The following is a 13,908-nucleotide window of genomic DNA, read 5'->3' on the forward strand; positions in this document are numbered from 1 at the left end:
CTCAGGGAGAGGGCTTGTGGGTGAGGAGTAGAGAGTCTTGGTCCAGGAACATGGGTCCACGTGCATCTCGGGAGGTGTGCATGTGAGTGTGATGTGTATGCTTGTGTGTGTGTATACGTGCGAGTATGCAGCACAAGGGTAAAACTGGCTTCCTTTGGGAAAATGCACAGGGCATTGGACATTTTCAGGACTAAACTTCTAGTCTCCTTATTTTCCTCACTTACAAAGAACATAGTGGGGCTTCTTGCTTCTGAGCAGCGCCCAGACAAGCTCCATGGGAATGCACCCCGAACATTCCAGATCCTTCCAGTCCCCAGTCCAGGCGGGATGCCCAGCAGGCAGCAGCCCCAGTCTCCATGCCGGCCAGGGTAGACGTGCAGAGCTGGACTTAGGAAACCTGGCTTGGGGAGGACTTCCAGATGCCCTTGGACCAATTGCTGAGCCCTGCCCCTGCCTTTCTGGTTCAGAGTTGGAAATGTGTCACTTGCTGGGCATGTGGCTGTGGAGGCTGGCGAGGGAAGCAGGTAAACACACAGGCTTGGGCATCAGTAACACTTGGAGTCAAATCCCAGTTCCTCCCCTTACACTCTGACCTTGGGCTTTAAGTTTGCCCCAACCCCTAGCCTCAGTTTCATCATCTGTAAAACAGGGTCATAATACCCACTTCAGAACTCAACTGTAAGGATTAAATGAAATATAATTATATCTAAAATGTATATAGTCCTTACTACGCAGCAGGCACTCCTCTGCAATTTTCATATATTATGTCATTTAATCCTCCAAACAACCCTTTGAGGTGGATGCCACCAGTATCCCCACATTACAGATAAGGAAACTGAGGTTCACTGAAATAATATAAAATGTACATAATTGGACTACTAGTAAATAGTGGCCCAGGATTTGAACCCAGGCCGATAAGGCTCCCAGGACCTGTGAAATAAATATTATAAAATACTAAATACAGACCAGCCTTGTAAGCAAGAACTCAATAACTGGTGTCATTCTTAAGCCTCCCTCCCAATGCCCAGGGTAGCAACTGAACTTCAAGCTCAGCAGACATGGACTCAGGTATTTATTCCAGAAAGAGTTCTAAGAAATGACCTTCCTTCAGGCAGCTAAAGCAACAGCACCCCCGCTTTACAGAGCAGAGTATAGACACCAGAGAGGTGGAGTGAGTGGGCCAGGGTCACACAGCAGGAAGCAGAGTCATGGTGGGGAGGGGTCTTTCCCAGGCTCAGGTGGACGGGAAGATGAGGAAGCCACTGAAGACGCTGTCCACCTCTGAACCCTGGTAAATGCGGCCCTTAACAGGGTCTTTTTCAACCCAGACCCGATCTCCCTGCTGTAGTCGGAGCACGGTGCCCCCAGACACCACCTGGAAGAGTCCCTTGCTGTTGGAGTCACAGAAGCCCAGGGATTGCTGGGCCTGGCCCCTCCCAGAGGACACGATGGACAGGCAGATGTCCCACTTAGACACCACCTGGAAGGTGAAGTAGTAGTAGCCCGGCACGGAGCAGATGAACTCGCCCGAGTGGCTCTGGTACGGGTTCTCCTCGTTGGTGATGACCGTGTCGAAGACGACCAGGTTGCCGCGCGTCGGAGGGTTCCGTCTCACGGCCGAGAAGGCCGGCCGCGGCTGGTGCTTGATGTCTCCCTGGGTGCCCTTGATGCCCTTCAACCCTTGGATGCCAGGGGGCCCTATGGGGCCACTGGGCCCTGCATAGCCCATTCTGCCAGGATTTCCAGGTGGCCCAGGATCTCCCTGGTCTCCTTTAAGGCCACGGATGCCAGTCGAGATGCCAGGGGCCCCTGTGGGGGGAAAGGCCAGATTGGGAGTGATCGTCTAGTGTCCTGCTGTCCTCCAGGAGGTGGCTGGGGCCCTGGGCGGCTGTGGGATAGAGGACAGGGGAGTGCCTGGGCCATCAAGACGTTGATTCTGACTGGCTGTGTGTGACCCCAGGCAAGTGTCTCAACCTCTCTGAGCCTTAGCTTCTTTATCTGTTTAACGGACAGAAATGTGGACTGGCACTTCTGGGAAAAGTAGGACATGGGCTCTCCGTGGTACTCCTGCCCACAGCCATGCACTCCACACCCTGCCAGGCCACTGAACTTGACTTCTTCAGCTTCAGGGAGCACAGGTCAGAAGTCTGGGGAAGGATTGTTGCAAATGTCTATGCAGACCTTTTTGCTCTGCTCTGGCCTGGGAGGCTCAGGGAGATTACATGAGACTTTCCTTTCCTTTGCTCCTCTGGTCATGCCCTCCTCCCTTTTCCTTCACCCCCAGCCTTTTTTTCCTAGAACATGAGAGACTTTCTGAAGCCTGAAGGGACTGGGAATGGGGAAGCAGGGACAGAGTTGGGGTTGGGGAGCTGGCAGCAAAAAAGATGGATACTTGCTATTAATTGATCCCTCTCTATGTGCCAGGTGGGGTCATTTCTCCATTTTACAGATGAGGAGTCTGAGTCTCGGGGAGGATCAGGAATTCGCTCAAGGTCACACAGCAAGACAAGGGCTCCTGAGTCTAAAGCCTAGGGCATTCATCTTTCTGGAAACTGAACAAAGACCAAGGACTAGGCTCAGCTTCAGGACCTTTCCTATTCATTGCTTGCAGTGACCCACTCTCCAGAGGAGGAAGGCGAGGCCAAGGGAAGAGGACCCAGGCAGTAAGGGGAAGGGGGTACAGAGAGGCCCTGGGGCCTGGGGACATGGCCCTGGGAGAAGGCTAGCCTGCCTCAGCCCCTGGGACCAAGCACAGACTGGAGGGGCTTTGTGTGGGGGCCTAAGTGGATTCCTGTTTGTCAGTGCCACCCTGAGCCTCCCCGCTGGAGGCCAGGCCAGGCCCAGGGATAAGGGGCTGGGGTCCAGAGGGAAGGCTTACCCGGCTCCCCTTGCTCCCCCTTGAGGCCTGGCCGCCCGGGGCGGCCGGGTATTCCTTTGGCCCCATCCTTTCCGTTCTCTGCTCGGCACACGTCCTCCGTCACGGAAGAGGCCAGGGATAAGGCCAGTACACCGATCACCAGCCAGCCCCAGGGGGCTTCCATGATGCCACTGTGGAGACACGAGCGGGGCCTGGGCAGGCTGGACATCACACACTCATGCACACCCAATTCACACACTTGAATCCTCCCACAATGGTATAGACATATCCTCCCCTACTACAACACACAGAACCACACATACACACAGAACCACAAACTCACACAGATTCACACATGCAACTGAGCACACCCATATAGTTACACACTCAGAGTCAGAAGCTGTGGGTCACACACCTACACAACACAGTAAGCAAGCTTAAAAATCCACGACACGTCCCAGACACACACACTGACACCCACGTAGACGCACTCCATCCCTCACTCACCTGGACACACACAGTCATGAGTCATGTACTCCTACAGACAATCAATTCCATTGAACAAATATTTATTGAGCGCCTACTCTGTTTAATTAACACTCTCTCACCCAGATGGCAGAGCAGCGCATACACACTGGACTTCACAAACACCTGACATACACATCTGCTCCCTGTCAACACACTCCGCCCCTTTCAACACTCATAGGAGGACAGGTGGTTGCCTGTCACCCACTGTCCCCTCTATGGGACCCCTCTGCCGGGTTCTGACACCGCCGTTTTCCCACTTCTTGTGTTTTGGGGAGCCAGACCTAGGAACTCTGGTTAGAGCTCCTGGGTCTGTGTCATCACCACCTACCTTCCCCCAAGCCCATGGAGTTAACGTACCCCCACTCACTCATTCTGGGTCCTGAATCAGTCCCCCCGCCCCAACCCTGTCCTGGCACAGAACTAGCTATCTGCACTCTCTCTCCCTCCCTGCCTGGTCTGGCCTCCTGGGCCAGCTCCCCTGGTTCCCTGAACTTCGCAGCCCCCTCCCTCTCAGGCACTGGCCTCACCTGCCTCTGGTCGTCAACACGACTGGATACTCCTGTCCTTCTCCCAGGGAACCCTGTGGGACACCCAGCAGAGGCGGTGCTGTCCCATGGCCAAGTTTCACATCCCTTCCCACTTCTCTTTCTTCTCTGGAACTGCCCTCTAGCATTGCCCCAGCGGCCAGAGGCCAGCGAGGGACATTTTGAGCAGACCTCAGCAAGACTGGGACATCGGACTTCCTCCTTCAGCCTTGCTGCCCCCGCCCCAACACCAGCTATGGCTGGGGAGAATGTTCGATTTCCCAGTCTTGCTGAGGTCTGCTCAAAATGTCTGCGAACAAGTCTGCAAACATTGGGGTGGTGGAGAGGGTACTGGGCAGGGATGTGAGACCTATAGAAGCATCAAACCAGGATGGAAGGAACCGTTTTAAAAAAATCAGTAACTTGTAAGACTTTTTCACGATTGAGAAAGCAGCATGTATTCATTGCCTAAAGCTTGGAAATACAGAAAAGCACAAAGACAGAACAGTGCTGTAGTAATGAGGCTCAGTGATCAGCTTTCTAGAACTGCCACTTCCTAGCTGCGTGCCCTTGGAAAGATACTTAACTTCCTGGGGCCTCAGTTATTTTAGTCATAAATTGGAAACAACAGGTTCTACCTCATCAGATTATTATAAAGCTTTAATGACATGGAAACAGTGGGCACATGGTGGATGCTTAATAATTAGCTTTTCTTAACATTTAAAGATCAGAGACAAAAATCCATCTAAAGAATTGCTGTTAACGTTTGTATGGATCATCTAGCCTTACTTACTCTCACTGATGGGGTGCTCACTACCTGTAAGCACAGCTTACTTCATCATTGCCAGCTTGGATCCTGAGGATGCTTTTCTTTAGATTGAGCGACTCTGTCTTCCCAGACTGGAGACCAGTGTGTTCAGGCCTGGGCTGACCATGTCTTTCTGCTTCTTCCCGCGACAATGGCTTTGTTGTTGTTTTTGTTTGGTTTTGTTTTTTTCCTGAGAAGTTTGCCAGAGGGAGGGAGAGAGGAAAAGGGGGAGGAAAAGAGGGAGGGCTGATGAACCTGGCCAGAGGATGACGGTTTAGGGTCAGGCTTTTCAAGACTTTTGGACTCCTTTTTCTTTTGCAATCTTGTGTGATGTTCAATATATATATATGACGTATACAGGTGGGGATGATCTGGTTTAAGGGTGGGGGCTCAGAGCTTCTCCTGCCGGCCCCTCTCCTGCTCCCCAGGATTCAGGGGGTTAGGGGAGCTATAATCTCTGCATGATCTTAGACAAGCCACATCATTCCTCTGGACCTCAGTTTCTTTATCTGTAAAATGGGGATGGTATAGCCCCCTCAGTGGACTGCCGAGGGATTATATGAATTTATGAGGAAGTTTGTACTGTCAAACACCACATTAAAATAAGTCATTATTATGAATAATATCTGTGTGACCTTGAGCAAGTTACCTAACCTCTCTGAGCTTCACTTTCTCAAGATGAAGGAGTGGTAGGAAGAAGGAAGGCTGGTCTGTAACGTCCCTTCCAGCATCATCTTCTTTGATGGTATGTGTCAGTCCTGCTTCTCTGCAGGAGGAGTTAGAAATACAATGTCAGAGCCACAATGGTCAGCCTGATTGCTCCCATTTTACAGATGAAGAAACTAAAGAAATGAGACAGAAAGACTTGCCCAAGGTCACACAGGGAGTGGCAGATTTGGCATGAGGAAAAACCAAATACTGTGAAAGGCTTCTCAAAGTATAGTTTTCAAAATATTAAATACACAATTTGTTTAGAAATACATAGTGAGCACACGTTAATTTTTTTTGGTAGCTTATAAATGAAGGAACAGAGATAGTTCAATGAAGGATGTGAAAAAAATATTTAGATATACCTATATATGGAGAGAAAGATTCAGTAAAAACAAAAAGAACCAATAACCAAAAAAACAAGAATTCTGGAATATTCATAAGATTACTAAGTTAGAAACAAAACTGGTTAATGTTTCGGCAATAAAATCATAATGCTGGGGTTATCTTCTCTATTGGAAAGAAGTCATTTGCATCTCTACTAGACAAAAATGAATGGCAACTTATCAGTTTTCCAATAGCAAACAGCTACTTTTACAGAGCCTGTGCCCTGATCAATAGTAAATAATAAGTCAAGCAAAGTGACATTCCCCTCGAGTGTCAGATGGCCCTTAGGAGGGCTTGTTAGACACTACTCTAATTTGAATTTGGAAGGACACCAGTTATCTATTTGCCTTATTTCCAGGTGTTGGATGATTTCACTTATCAGGCTGTTGCAAGAGTATAAACACTTCCCAAGAAATAAAAGGCATCGATAGTAACGAGCATGTATCATTAGTGTGAGAAGTAATGGGTTGGCAGTAGCCTTGTGAATGTCCCAACAGGGACACCTTCGTCAGAGGGGATGGCGTTTTCTTCCTCTTCTCCAGAGCTCAAGCTCCTGGAGGGTAGGCAGGAGATGCAGGGATGAGAGGAAACCCTCCGCCAGGCTTGTGAGGTCATGATCCACGAGCCTTGACTCAGAGTATAGTCAGGGGTCTAAGGAGTAACCAGAAAAAATCATCTCTAAATTTACTCAAATTCTTTATGGTGCAGTCATGTTTTACTCAAGGGTTGGGTTCCAAAATCAGCATAGAAGGCAATGATTGTAAATGGTCAATATCACCGCTGGAAAAAATTCTTTGGAAAGTGCCGTGATGAAGACCATATCATACCATTTCTCCATAGTTCTATGCTGTCACTCAGCTTTGATGTTAGAACAGATTTCTTGTTCTTACAGCTGAGTGTTAGTTAGCTAATGTATACCCCCTTTTCTGAAAAAAGAAAAAAATGATTGATTCTTTAAAGGTTGGAGCTATAATCAGGGGGAGGAGTTTAGACCACAAGAGGCTCATAGTATCTGAGGCAGACGTGGGGACAAAAGGTCCACGCTCCAGAAAAGGCTCTTTGAGGGTCTGGAGTGACAGGCAGCATACTCTACCTTATTTTAATTGGTATCTTTAGCTCTTTCTCTCTCTGAAACTTATTAGGCAAAATGCAGATAGTCAAATGTGTATACAATGTAACTCTGAAGTTCTTGCGTTTCTTTTTTATAATTAAAAAAATTGAGGCATAATTTACGTGCAGTAAAATACACAAATCTTAAGTGCCCTGTTCAATGGTTTTTCATGTAAATGAAGACACCCTATACCGCCACTCAGATCACGATACAAAACATTTCCATCACCCCAGCAAGCTGCCTCATGCCCTTTGTAGTACAGTCAGCCCTCAATGTCCGTGGGTTCTGCATCCACGGATTCAACCAACCGCGGATCAAAAATACTAAAAAAAAAAATTCCAGGGAGTTCCCACAAAGCAAAACTTGAATTTGCCACATGCTGGCTACTATTTACATAGCATTTACGTTGTATTTACAACTATTTACATATCATTTACATTGTGTTTGGTATTATAAGTAATCTAGAGAGGATTTAAAGTATATGGGAGGATGTGGGTAGGTTATATGCCAATACTGCGCTGTTTTATAGAAGGGACTGGAGCATTCCTGGATTTTTGATATCCGTGGGGAGTGGGCGGCTGTCCAGGAATCAATCCCCTGCAGATACTGAGGGACGACTGTACCCCTGACTACCCACAAAGTGACCAGTATTCTGACTTCTCTCACCATGGGTTACTTTTGTGCCTGGCTTCTCTCATTTCACGCACTTTCGAGATTCAGCCGTGTTACTGCTTGTGTGTGCTCGGTGTTACTGTTGAGTGGTACTCCACTGTATGCCTGCAGTGCAGTTTGTGCAGCCTTTCCCCCGTTTGTGAATATTTTCAGTTATGACGAAAAAAGCTGCTAAGAACATTCTTGTCCAAGCCTCCTCCCTGCGCCATGTTGTGAACCGACATGCTCAAATCCCCGCTGGACTGTTTGAACACCAGGAAGGAGGCATGGAGTTTACCGGGATACCCCTTCCTCTCCCATCCACTGCCCCACATCTCCCTCTTCAACTCCCTCTCCCTCAAAAACACAAACCTCTTGGTCCCTCTGCCCAATCCACTTTTATTTTTCCTTCGTTCTCCCAACTCTTTATTGTGGAGATTGTCTTAATCTTGTCTTTCTTCCTAAATCCTCCCCCTCCTCCAGGGCATCCTGGATCTCTCCTTCTATTCTCCTTCCCACTGCCCATAAGATCAGGGTTTTTTTGGGGGGGGGGTGTTTGGGAATTGGGGAGGGAGCTGTCAGAAACTGCCTCATGTCATCAGTGTACGGTCTTTATTCTTTGCCTTTTTTGGCAGATAAAAGAGCTTTGGGGAATTGTTTTATGAAAAATGGAGGGGATTGTAAAACAACAAATAATTTGTTGTGGAGATGGAGGCAGTGTGTGTTCAAATTCAGCATCTGCCTCCCTTTTGCTGTGTGTGTACTCTTGCACGAAAGAACTCCTGTGTCCGGGGATGGCAATGACCCCTCGGACTGGGATCACTGTGACTTGAACCTGGCGTGTGGCAGGTACTTAGCAAAAATCCCACCTGCCGATCAGGGGGCCTGTGCATAGTGACTAGTTGAGAAGTTTTGGGGGGAAATGTAAAAGGAAGACCAAATATGGCAAAAGCAATTTTGGGGAGAGGGAGAGAGAAGAAAAATAGGAAGAAAACAAGCTTCCCACCGGCTGGCCACAGCTGGAGCCGAGCATCCTGGCTGCCCAGGGGGAAGCAGCCAAGCCTGCAAGGGGCCAGGTGGAGCGACTCTGGGAGAAGCTCCCAACGTGCAGATCGTGCAGATCGAGCTGGAAAGGTGCTAATGGAAGCCACCAGGCATGCAGGCAGGTGAGATGTAAAAAGATTAAGAGGATTAGGAGACAGTTTGGAAAACAAACATTGCAGGTTGTGGGAGCCAGCAAGGAGGACAGCGTCTGCCTGGGGGGAGCCAGGCCCCAGATCCTGAGGGCTGTCTGGACCCCACAGCCAGGGCATGTGGCACCCAGAAAACCCAGATAACATGAGCTTCCAAGGAGCTCACATAGACGCAAGGAGAGTGGCTGGGGAAAGCCCCCCACCCCCCAGGTCCCCCATCTTCCTACTCCCCCCTACCCCCCACCACTCCCCAATTCCCCCAACAGAATGATGTGCCCATGGCTTGTCCTGCAATTCTTTCAGTGAAACAATCATTGCCTTCTCTGGGATGTTTTAAAATTGAAGATGCGTCTTGGTGCATTTGCAGGATATTAATGGGCTCTGCTTAGTGAGCCCTAATTCTAGGTTTAGTACTAGTGCTTAATATACTAATTTCATCATCACAACCCCAGGGAGGTAGTACTATGACAAGCCCCTTTTACAGATGGGCCTCAGAGAAGGTAAGCAACTCTCACAAAGTAACACAGCCAGTAAGTGGTAGACTTATTTCCACCACATCAGGTACTTTCTGAAGATGTTCATCGGCATCCTACAGATTGGGGGTCTAAAACAGGAACTCTGAAGGGGAGAGAGGAATGGAGGAAATAACAGTATTGGGTATGGGGACACTGAAGGCCAGATTTGCTAGCTTCACAAATTTACCGCCCCTGTGCCAGGCATTTTACATATGTCATCTCAAGTTACACAGTATCCTGACAGGGCAGTATTTTGGTTCATATTCAGAGGTGAAGAAACTAAGGCTCAGAGAAGTGAAATGACTTGCTCGTGGGTCTGGGGTTGCCAGACTGAACAAATAAAATTACAGGATGCCCAGTTCAATCTGAATTTCAGAAACAACACTATGTGTGGGATATACTTATACTAAAAATTTTATTCATCCTGTATTTTATCTGGCAACCTACAGAGGTCACACAGCCTGTACTCTGCCATCTCCCGGGCTCACTGGGGAGCCTGTCTTGGTAGGGAGGGGTAGGCTGAGGGGGATGCTTCTCTCTGCCTCCCAGGGGCAACGGGCACCAGTGCCTTCATCTCCATCTAGGGTCCAAGATCACTGCTCCCTGTGGGCGAGCCAAGAACCCCAGCCAGGTTCCCCCACCGTGACCCGCAAGTCATCACCAAGACTTTCGTCAGGAGAGGCCATTGTGGACTGGAGGCAGGGGACTTGGGTTCTCCTCCCAGCTCTGCTGGGTGTCCGTGGACAGATCACCCCTCCCAGCCTCAGTCTCCCCATCTGTAAAAAAGAGGGAGGAGATGAACCAAAGCAGTAATTCCCTAGGTCAGAGTCGCCGGGGGAGCTGGTTAAGGACACCGTTGCCAGAGCTGCACCCCTACCTACTGCATCAGACTCCCTGGGGTGGGGCTTGTGCACTTTTCATGGGTGCCCTGGGTGAGCTGAGGCAGGCAGCCCAGCACATTTCTGGAGCTCTGACAGCAACTGAGTGTCTCTTCAGCCTTGACGTGTGGGCTGGGCCTCTTGCATCTGACAAGTGGGGAGCAGGTGCTGAAGGGTCTAGAAACACCTTGATGGAATAGGAGAGGGAGAAAGTCCAGGTTTGTTGTGTTGGGTCGGGGTAGGAGGGAGGGGTCACTAAATCTCCCCAGAGACCATTTCCAACTGGGAATTCAGGAGTATTTCTTACATGTCAGTAGATTTATGTTTTTCACAGCCCCTGCTCTGACTCAAATGATACCCCCACCAGGGGACTGGTGAGACTACTGTTGTCAGCCTCAGTGAGCTGATAGGAAGACTGAGGCTCAGAGAGGGCAATCAGTTTCCGATGTCACACAGCAGAGCTGGTTCAGTCTCCAGTCTTGGGGGCCAGGACCCTGCCCACCAGCCCCACCCTAGGGTGGTTATGGAAGGTGCTGGCGATGGACAGGGTCCTGCTCTGAGGTCCAGACACTGCTTTCTTCATTGTGATGTTCTGAGCCATTGTGATGTCTCTGTCCTACATTCCCCTACCTCAGGCCCATCTCCCTTCTCCTTTCCCTGAGCAGCGCAAGCCCAGGGGCAGAGCCTGGATTGGGTGTGGGCCTGCAGTGATCAGCTCCTACTCATTTTTCCACCCGCGGGGCTGCTTTGGAATTTGGGCTAATGACAGCTGCTTCAGCCTTTTTCCTCCCCCTCTTCCCAGCCCTCTGCTGATTACAAATAAACACCCGGTCTACGCGGGAGAGTAATTAACTCTCCAATGTGGGGTGAACTAATCAGCCTGGAGTTTGCTGCAGGTGGGAAAAGCGAAGGCTTTTCCTAAGTAGTATGCAAATGACACCCGTAGTATGCAAACCACCCCCTCGGGCTCCTGGGAAAGGCTGCCAGAGCTGCCGGTGCTGGCTGCTGAGGAGGGACAGGCTCTGGGTGACAGTAGTCCCAGCTGCAGGGGGCCTGGTCCCTTGAGTTTGGTGGGGCTGGAGGGCTCAGCATAGGAGTGGGGGACTCACCGTCAGAGCTCCCCAGCACACCTGCTGTCCTTGTGTCTAAAGCACTGGGGGATGCAGAGGGAGAAATAGCTCAGAGAGGACTGGCTTTGAATCGCAACACCGCTGGTCCTTCACATGGGCGACTCACTCCCACCTTCCTGAGCCTCATTTTTCTCGTTGAAAGACGGGGATACAAATATATACTTTTCAGGCTTCTACTGACAGCTGGACAGTGCATAAACTATCAAACATGGCTTGACACTTCAGGGTTCAGTAAATGGGAACTCTTATCCGAAAACATCAAAATATGCCCAAAGCATCCACATGGGCCTGAGTCAAGGCCCTGCCCCCTTGGGGCCACATCCTCACCTGGTCTGCCTTCCAGAGGGGCAGTCAGCCTTGTGATGTGTGACTTGAAAGGTTTCAGGGTTAGCCCTCCTGTTCCCAGGTACATTATTTCTCCAGCCTCGCCTGAAATTCTGAAACAGGACAAGGATAAAGAGAGTGAGGCTCCCAAGGAGCAAAATTTAAGGAGGCATTCACTTAGGACTGTGTGAGTGCAAAACTGACCCCCAGAGTGAGGACCTCCTCAAAATGTGCCCTGGGTACCTCACTCACCTCATCTGAGTCCAGGCTATGCTGAAACCCCACCTTTGGAATCTCCTGGTGCTAAGCATTGTCCTTTAAAGTCAGGGATGGCGGCTGGGGTGCAGGGAGAGGGGCATGAGGAAATATTCTGGATAATGGAAATATTTTATATCTTAGCTGGGGTGTCAGATTCATGGGTATACAGGTTTGTCAAAACTTACCATATGGTACATTTAAGTTACATGTATTTCACTGTATATAAATTTTATTTCCATAAAACATGATTTAGGAATAAATAAAATGTATCTTCTGGGAGATATCACACATTAACAATGTGTACACTGATGATGACATACAAAAGTGGTCATCCAGCTTCTGCTTGTATACCTCCTGTGACAGAGAGCTTACTGCCTACAGAGCCAGAACATTGCTTGTTTGGCAGTGGAACTGGGATTTGAACCCAGATCTGACCCTAGAGTGCAAGGCCTTGGCCTCAACTCTATGCTTTTGACACTCCCAGGATTATGTGTGCTCAGGGATCATCATGAGGGTGAAATGAGGTGTGATATGTGAAATGTTTTTCACATATTGTCGAGAGATTAAGAGCTTCTGCACACCTGGAGACACAGGGGAATTGCACTTGCCTACCTCATCCTAGCGGTTAGGTGGGGTCTGCGATCAGTTCTGCACAATGATACTTGAGCAGAAGTGACATTACTGGTGCAAACCCTCTAACACACTCTTGTCCTGCTGCTGCTGTGGTAGAGTTATATTGCGATGGTCGGAGCCACAGGATCCAAGTGGCCTGGCTTGCTGAGTGTCTGCGTGGAGGACAGGGGACCTGGAAAGTCATCTGGATCACAGGCTTTTCAGGAATGATGAGTAAACCTTGGTGTTGTTCCTTATCCTGACTGATACAGCACAGGGTGGGCCTGACACAGAATGGTGTGACATTGATATTGTTGCTAGCCTCGTAGTCTGAACTACCCTCCTCCTCCTTCGTTTTCAGCTGTCTCAATGTCACTGACAAAGATAACTCTTCAGGTAGCACCATCCCCAGCTGATCCCTGCTGAGCTGTCCAGGGTCCTGTCCTCTGCCTGAGCTCTCCACCACAGCCCAGACTTCCATCATTTCTGTGCCATCCAGGCTGGGCTCCCGAGATTCTAACATGAAAAATATCCAGATTCACCTTTGGCGAATTTAAATTCTGTTGGGGGAGGCAGACACAGAAATAACTTCCAAAGTGGGAAGGTTATTGGATGCCTGAGACACATAGAAATCAGAAGTGGGAGTTCCCAATGGGTAAGATAAGAGTCACCCCAAGTGCAGGAATCTCGGGTGACTTCTTGATGAGAAGGAGGAGGAGGAAGAGGAGGGGGGTGGCAGCAACGATTCCTCTCTGGGTACTCATAGGCTCTCTTCCGACTCAAGTCTAAGTCCTGTTTCCTCTACTTCCCACTGTGTAATGCAGAGCATCATAAAGCCTTGGTTTTCTCATCTGTAAAATGGGGGACAATAAAAGTACATTTTCATAGGGCCATTGTGAGAATGAACAAGTTAATATGTGTAAACTGCTTTACATGTCAGTGCCTGGCATGTAGCAATTGCTCAGTGAAGAGCTGTTACTATGACTTCATTTGGCCCTTGCAAGAACCCTGCAAGAGAACAGAAATAACTAGTATTGCCTCTATTTCATAGGTGAGAAAAAGGAGCCTCAGAAAGGGCAAGTGACTTGCCTAAAGACACACAGCTAAGAAGCGGCTGAGTGTGACTGGAGGCTGTGCTGCCTTTCACTAGAGCCTGTTTGGGGTCAGGATTTGTGTCCTCACTGTGTCCTCTGCTTCAGCCACACCTCTCACTCTTTCAATGCCTGAGCTTTGAGACTCCACCCTAATTTTAATTGTGTGGAGTCTGAATATATATAACAAAAATTTTTTACCACTTTAACCATTTTTAAGTGTACAGTTCAGTGGCATTAAGTACATTCACATTCTGCAGCCATCACTGCCATCCATCTCCAGAATGCTTTTCATCGTCCTAGACCGAGACTCGGTACCCATTGAACAGCCAC

The 13,908-nt window shown here is 49.1% G+C and overlaps 1 protein-coding gene across 2 annotated transcripts; it reads right to left on the reverse strand.

Annotated features, from left to right (window-relative positions):
- Positions 1-1,055: 1,055 nt before the first annotated feature.
- On the reverse strand, positions 1,056-4,068 carry C1QA (complement C1q A chain). Of its 2 annotated transcripts, none has more exons than XM_010979830.3 (3): positions 3,913-4,068; positions 2,879-3,048; positions 1,056-1,809 (listed from the first exon to the last, which is right to left on the reverse strand). In XM_010979830.3, exons 1-3 carry the CDS (start codon positions 4,056-4,058, stop codon positions 1,235-1,237), a joined length of 891 nt encoding a protein of 296 aa, XP_010978132.2. In that variant the 5' UTR covers positions 4,059-4,068; the 3' UTR covers positions 1,056-1,234. The 2 variants fall into 2 exon arrangements, with proteins under 2 accessions (XP_010978132.2, XP_064350016.1); XM_064493946.1 differs by lacking the exon at positions 3,913-4,068 and adding an exon at positions 3,365-3,386.
- Positions 4,069-13,908: the final 9,840 nt, after the last annotated feature.

Source organism: Camelus dromedarius, chromosome 14, assembly GCF_036321535.1.
Source record: "Camelus dromedarius isolate mCamDro1 chromosome 14, mCamDro1.pat, whole genome shotgun sequence".
NCBI lineage: Eukaryota > Metazoa > Chordata > Mammalia > Artiodactyla > Camelidae > Camelus > Camelus dromedarius.